At 34.1% G+C, this 6,692-nt stretch overlaps 1 protein-coding gene across 1 annotated transcript in view; it reads right to left on the bottom strand.

The window, feature by feature from the left end:
• The window catches only part of LOC133185514 (circularly permutated Ras protein 1-like), a 14,406-nt gene extending 8,191 nt beyond the window's left edge, over positions 1-6,215 (bottom strand). The window contains exons 1-9 of the mRNA XM_061320792.1: positions 6,146-6,215; positions 5,958-6,057; positions 4,913-4,962; positions 4,266-4,490; positions 2,201-2,391; positions 1,722-1,913; positions 1,207-1,416; positions 793-944; positions 197-400 (exon numbers count right to left, since the gene is read on the bottom strand). Of these exons, the coding sequence (XP_061176776.1) occupies positions 197-400; positions 793-944; positions 1,207-1,416; positions 1,722-1,913; positions 2,201-2,391; positions 4,266-4,490; positions 4,913-4,962; positions 5,958-6,049 (1,316 nt within the window). The 5' untranslated portion in view covers positions 6,050-6,057; positions 6,146-6,215. The remainder of the gene's footprint in view (positions 1-196; positions 401-792; positions 945-1,206; positions 1,417-1,721; positions 1,914-2,200; positions 2,392-4,265; positions 4,491-4,912; positions 4,963-5,957; positions 6,058-6,145) is intronic.
• Positions 6,216-6,692: the final 477 nt, after the last annotated feature.

The following is a 6,692-nucleotide window of genomic DNA, read 5'->3' on the forward strand; positions in this document are numbered from 1 at the left end:
TGTACTGAAAAAATTTATAAAGAAGAAATACAAGTTATATCATCTGACAAAACAATAAATGAAAAGCATGATCTTTAGTTAGTGTTTGATATATTAAACCTTATGTAATCTTTATCTCTCAGGTAACATTAAAAATCTGGCGGTTCTTAAGGATGCAGGTAAGTAAAGATATTGATGTAATCAGATTAATATCTACCCTTTGTCAGCTGCCTCTTGTCCAATCCCTTCATAAAACTGGGCTTCATTATCCATTTCCTCTCCGTCAACATCTAGTCGACCTAGACCTACATTGGCTTTACCATCAGTACAGATGATAACTTTTGAACCTGGGTGTTGTCCTGCCATTGTTGTTGCTATCAGCAAGGCGGGGCCTAAAGCTGTAGCTCCTCCCTCTTCCAGGCTGTCAAAGGATAGAAAGAAATTCAACTAAATGAACTTTTAAGTATAGTTTGCAAACATATATGTATACAGTATATTTCATTCTTATTATATTTAGGGGAGTTCTCATTTTTCTTTAGTCAGTTTCTAAAAATCTATATAAGGAAAATACTCATAATTTCAAAAGCTTATGCCAGGCCAGAAACAACAATATACGAGAATCTTAGATGTGTTAACAAGCAATTTTGAACAAAAAATATCAAACACTGAATGCCTTGCCCATGCCTATTGGTAAGAGCAAAATAATGCAGTAATCTAACTATAATTAAAACTTTTCACATTTTTATTAGATGAACAATTCCATTAAATATACCTATTTTTCAGTATCAATATTTAGAATGGAGTTCTGCATACCCAAAAAGTTTATCCCCTAGAGTGCCCCTGGAGCCCTTAATGGCCCCTGGCATTTTGATCTCTGATCCTTTCTCTTTTAGGTCATCAGGTTTGGTCAGCTTGTCCCCAGCCACTGTGACAGGTGTCTCACTTCCATCTCCAACAATTGTCACCTACAAAAGGTATACCAAGGTCACTTTTTGGTAAACTGGTTGCAGGCACTAACAGGTACAGGTAACAGGTACAGCATACAAAAATCTTCACAATGTCATGAAACAGCAGGATCAGTAAAAATGTTTCAGCAAATTATATAATGGAAAACTTCTCTAAAAAGTTCACAATCACATTTTAAAAATTTAAAAGAAATGTTTTTTATCAACCACCTGAATTTACATCACAATCTAAATGTGCTACAATAAATAATTTGTCCCTGACCTCATTGTTGAAGGTGATAAGAGCCACTCTTCTGTTGGGGTGTTGTTTCAGCATTTCCTCCAGTTGATGGTCAACAGCTGCCTGGACAGCCTGGAGTCGTGACACGTACGTCACGTTACGTCGCTCGTTAGGCAGGTGCTGGTCAGACCTGTCTGTATTGAGAGACTGGAGTCGGGCTACAGATCCACGAAGATTGATTCTACCTGGAACCTAGAAGAAAGATTCCACTGAATAAGAGCATTGGCTTGGTTAAATGCATTCATAATTGTTATGAAAAAAAAATTATTTTGCCATTTTGAGAACAGCCTCTGTCCTAAGTCCATAAATCAATGTTCTTTGTTTTTTGGATTTTTTTTTAAATAGAAATCCAATATTTATGTATCAGTGTATGTTTTTACAATTTTTAATATATACAAATGTCCAAAATACACCCTTTATTTACACTGACTTAACCTACTTAACAAGATGTTAGCAATTAATTTGATCAAATCTGTGAAGTTTAAGAAAAAGATTACCGTAGATGTGACACACATGCTTCCAGAGATGTCCACACAGAAAATAACCAGTGACTCATCTTTACCAGAGAGACTGCTGGAAGCAGTAGACGGGGCAGGCTCTAACATAAAGGTCACGTCATTAGTACCTGGGATTTCTTCCTCCTCTATATCTAACTCATTCTCCGTGCCACAAAACTCACAGTTCCAGATCTGATAAAAATAGTAATCATAATAAGAAAGAATTCTAAAAAGAAATAATACTTTGCTTTCTGGGTATTAATTTTGTTTATTATTTAAGAGAAAGAATCAGCCATAAAGATATTGTGATAATATCTATCCTGTCATACTGAATGAAAATTTAGATAGAATTCTTTACGCATCTCAATATCAGAAAAATAACTTCACATCCTATACTGCATGTTTGCCTTGGAAATTTTTGTATATTTGATCAATATTCAAATTCTCTCTGCAGAAAAAATTAAATTTTACTTTTGAACCTTTTTGTCTTCCCTGGAGGTAATTTTGCTCAGACTTGACAGAATGACATCACAGGAAGTGCAATGGACAGGGTCACCGGTGTGCATGTTACTAGGGGCGATGATCTTCTTAAAATCGATGGAGATTATGTTCGTGTCTGCACGTCGATGACGTTTTCCTTGCTGTGCACCTTCTTGTTTGTCTGTAGCATCTTAACAATCAAAAATATAATTCAATATAAGTACAAAGTGGTCTGCGTAAAGCATGCTGCATTCAAGGTCATGCAACTGAAAATGGTGTACTGACTTCATCAAAAAAAAATTCTGATTTATCCAATGATGAACCTTAAAATTTATGTAGTTTTTCTAAATTAACACTAATTACTGTAAACGTGGTTATTTTGACGAGTTGAAAAATTGACTATTTTTTGTTTACGAAAATTGACGAGTGTTAATTTTGACGAAATATTGACTCAAGAGTTATGTATATCTTTGATTTCACAAGATTAAAACAAAAATGAATACAAAGAACTCCTAAAAAAACAGTTTCAAAACTAGTACTCAGAGTAAGTTCACCAGAAGCTAGAGGACCAAAAACTTGATGGAAACATTGGCTTAGTTTACTAGAAAACGTCTACGATTAAGCCGTTCTGTGCGAGTTCATGATGTTATAAGCATGCAAGGACCGCGACTTCTTTGGGAACTCATTTACAAGCGTTCTCATCAATAAAATTTAATTTTGCTTGCAAAAACCATCTACAGTGTATAAGATTTGATTGAATTAATTGCTCTTTTGTACTAGTCTTTGTTTTCATTATACGAGACCGATTGCCTGAGGTGACAAAGTAGGTCAAACACGGCGTGTTAATTACTCAGTTAGAATGTTGTGACCATGGGTAATAATAGTATATGACATACTCAACGGTTTTTAAAACTGTGATTATATGTTTTCATAACTGTTTACAAAAAAATTAAACAGTAACTTTGATCTTGTTTTAATGGGGGAAGCCGAGAAAATTAAGCGATAAAGTTGTACAACGGTCAATGTTTGGTGTGACGCTATATATATGATATGAAGTTTGACGAGTGGAAATTTTGACGAGAAAAGAAAAATCGTCAATATAGTCAAAATTAGCACGTCGTCAAAATTTCCACGTTTACAGTAATCAGAGATAGACATAAACTTCAAGATTCACTTGCCCTTCGGGCAAGTAATCTCAAACTTTGACTTGTCTGAATGCAAAACTTGGTTGCCCAAATTTCAGAAAGAAGAAAATAATTTATGACTGTAAATGTTTATATGATAAGAAAAAGTGTGACTAGATACACTACTGCCTATTTGGCAAGTTAGCTACAAGGAAAAAAAATCTATGCTATGTTTGTACATGAATGTTTACCACTGTTCTTGTCAATTTGACCTGAAAAACACACACTGCCATGCAGCAATAGCCCCCCTTCCCGTTTAATAAAATTTATATTTTTAAAAATCATTTTCGGTAGGATCTGTTGTGATTTTGATTTTCAAGAAAATTGAGAAGCAACACTTAAGGAAGACAGTTGCTGGGAAACATACCTGTTACAACCTTAATCAGGATACATGTATGTTTTGCTACTTATTTTAGTAAGTGAATAAATAATATAATTTCCTAATAAGTAGGTTACAAAGGTGTTAGATGAGAGCCTATTTATCATGAAAGAAAACATGAATTATAACGAACCCAATTCTTAAATGAACGGTATAATCTAGAAATGCTACCGAGGGATTCCAAATGTAAAAACAATGTCAGTCACGTACCCGACAGAAATCAAGTTCAATTAATTGTTTTATTCATAAACTAGATAATAATATACATTTCTATCAGAAAAATTCACTTGCCCAATCGGACAAGTACGTTGACAGTTTCACTTGCCCGAACTGAGAATTTACTTGCCCGGGCAATCGGACAACCGTTAATGTCGATCCCTGTTAATAGGTTGTCCAAACAGAGCAATTTATAGGATTACGCAATTAGTCAAAAAAGCAAAGAAGATTAACTTGATGCACTTTCAAGTTTCAATTATAATGTAGGTTTTTGAATATACTTACAACATTTATGAGTTTCTCTCCATTTTCCAACTTTCTTTGCTCTTGCTTTAAGTTTCTTTGTTTTTTCAGCAGCAGGGGGTGTTGATTTTGTAGACCTTGCCCCAAAAAGACCTGCAAATAATCCAGGTCTTTGAGCCTTAGGGGGTTGGGGAGGAGATGGTGCTGGGGGAGGAGGAGGGGTTGAGGAGGGACCCGATCCTGACGGGGAAGAAGAAGAGGGCGAACCTATGTAACAGAAAGACAACAGTTACAATGAAATTACACAACCACATATATACAATTTAATAAACAATTTACTACATTTTTAAAGATTGACAAGATCACTATAAGAATTCACTGTACAAAAAAATCAATGTTTTAATTAAACACAAAATTCATTCTTGTCGAAATATACAGCCCCTCACACAGTTTGAAGTATATATTTATTTCATGCATGTTCAACTCTTTAAAATCTTCAGCTCCCCTGTTAATATGTTTTGTAAGATTTTTTACTTCATCAGCAGTAAGGACAAATACATACATGTATGTAATTTAATCATTATTATTTGTGGAAGTTAGAATGTTTATATATCTGACTGATCTAACAAAACAATTGAATTACTTAAACATTTGTTAAATGTAGTATAGTGACTATACAAAGAAACAACCTCCTCTATGTAAAAGCTCTTCATTTTCTTCCTCATCACTGCTGGAATCACTGAAAAAAGAAAGAAAGATCTAAATCAATATAAACATGTACAACATCTTAGTAGAGTCCTCCATCTTTAACTTAAGACGAGATCACCTGTGGGTATCTGATGATGAGCAGAGGCAGGAGAGATGAATTAATGCAGGAATTTGTTTGCTGCTTTGCATGAAATTCTGTTTAAGCACCATTAAAAAATAAAAAAATAAAAAAAAAAGTGGGGTTGGGGTGGGGTGGGGGATGTCAGAAGAATTTGGTATTTGTAGGTAGTACAGAAACATGTTAAAATGAAAAATATTGAATTTTACAACGCTATCTGGTTGCAGAGAATTAGGGTTAAAATCAGTTTTGTTTTCAGATAATATTTTATATGCAGACTGTGGAAAGTTTTTATTTATTTGTATTGTAACAGAAAAGGAGAAAAATTTATGGCAGGACCAGGAATCAAACACTGGACCCCTAGCTTTCTAGTCAGATCATAATCTAAGCTAATCTGGCCTGTATCTATGGTTCATATAGCCCAAACCACTACAGTATTTTAGATACGGAATAATACTCAAAATATATTTTGTCAGTAATAGTGATAAAATACACAAAATATGTGTCATTGAAATTATAAGAACAGGGTCATTTCTTACATTCCAGGACAGCAGTAGATAAATAAAATTTAGAGACAATTATAAGGAGCTCCACATACAATTGTCAGAATGACTTATTATTAGAATCTAAAAGAAATAAGAATTATGCTTCATTTCTAATCATTCTCCATTGTATCCATTCATCTTAGTGTAATCTTTGCATTTTTTCCACTATATACAGTTGATCTTCAGTATCTCATATACCATGGAGATACCATGAGACACACGAAATCACATCTTTATGAGAAAAAATAACTCTGTAGAATAAACTTTTTACAGAACTATAAACACTGAAAAACCCCTCTCTAAAGTCTATATCTTCTTTCTGGGAATAAACCACTTATCAGAACTTGGAACTCTATAACATACCTGACGCTCATCCCATGGTCGTACTCCTCCTCTGAAACCACCTCAAACTCAGGCTCTGCGTACAAGAATACCTTGGGCGACGCAAAATTCATTGCCGAGTCTGTAAAAATGAAAGTAGAAATTTAGTGAATATATAGGGCCTGCCTTCATACATTCACGCTTTAAATTACATTTACACAAAAATATACCTGTTATACCAGATTTAAGCACTAAAATGTGGATATATCAATGTTCCTTAGAATGCAACTCAGCAAAAATACATTTTTAATAATGACGAATCGTACATAACGTAAACAAAATAGGGAAATCCCTATTCTTACCACTTCCGCTGTTCTATCGAAAAATAGTTCCAGATTAACAGATAAATTGGTTCATAGTTCATGTCTCATAGAATCATTAAAAACAAATAAAAATGTTTAAATGATCATATTTAGATGGTTGCAATTCAATATTTTTTACAATAGATTCTCGTTTTGGAATCCCGAGTATGGGCGAATTAATTTTTATTATTTACGTCATTTCTATAAATAACATTTGAACCAGTTCCTGTATTGCACCATCAAAGGTGGATCTTGAAATTTTTCGATCCAATATAAACATCTAACTTTTTTTTCATCTCTTTGTGTGTGTGGGTGGGGGAAGGGGAGGGTATTAGGAAGCTATAGACCCTCTGCATGACAGCCGTCTCCCGCCTTAAAAGTTACAGTATAAAATCAACCTTGACGAAAAACATGC

This window comes from Saccostrea echinata, unplaced genomic scaffold (genome assembly GCF_033153115.1).
Source record: "Saccostrea echinata isolate AGI-Se365-2 ecotype Australia unplaced genomic scaffold, CSIRO_AGI_Sech_v1 ptg000012l, whole genome shotgun sequence".
NCBI classification, from domain to species: domain Eukaryota; kingdom Metazoa; phylum Mollusca; class Bivalvia; order Ostreida; family Ostreidae; genus Saccostrea; species Saccostrea echinata.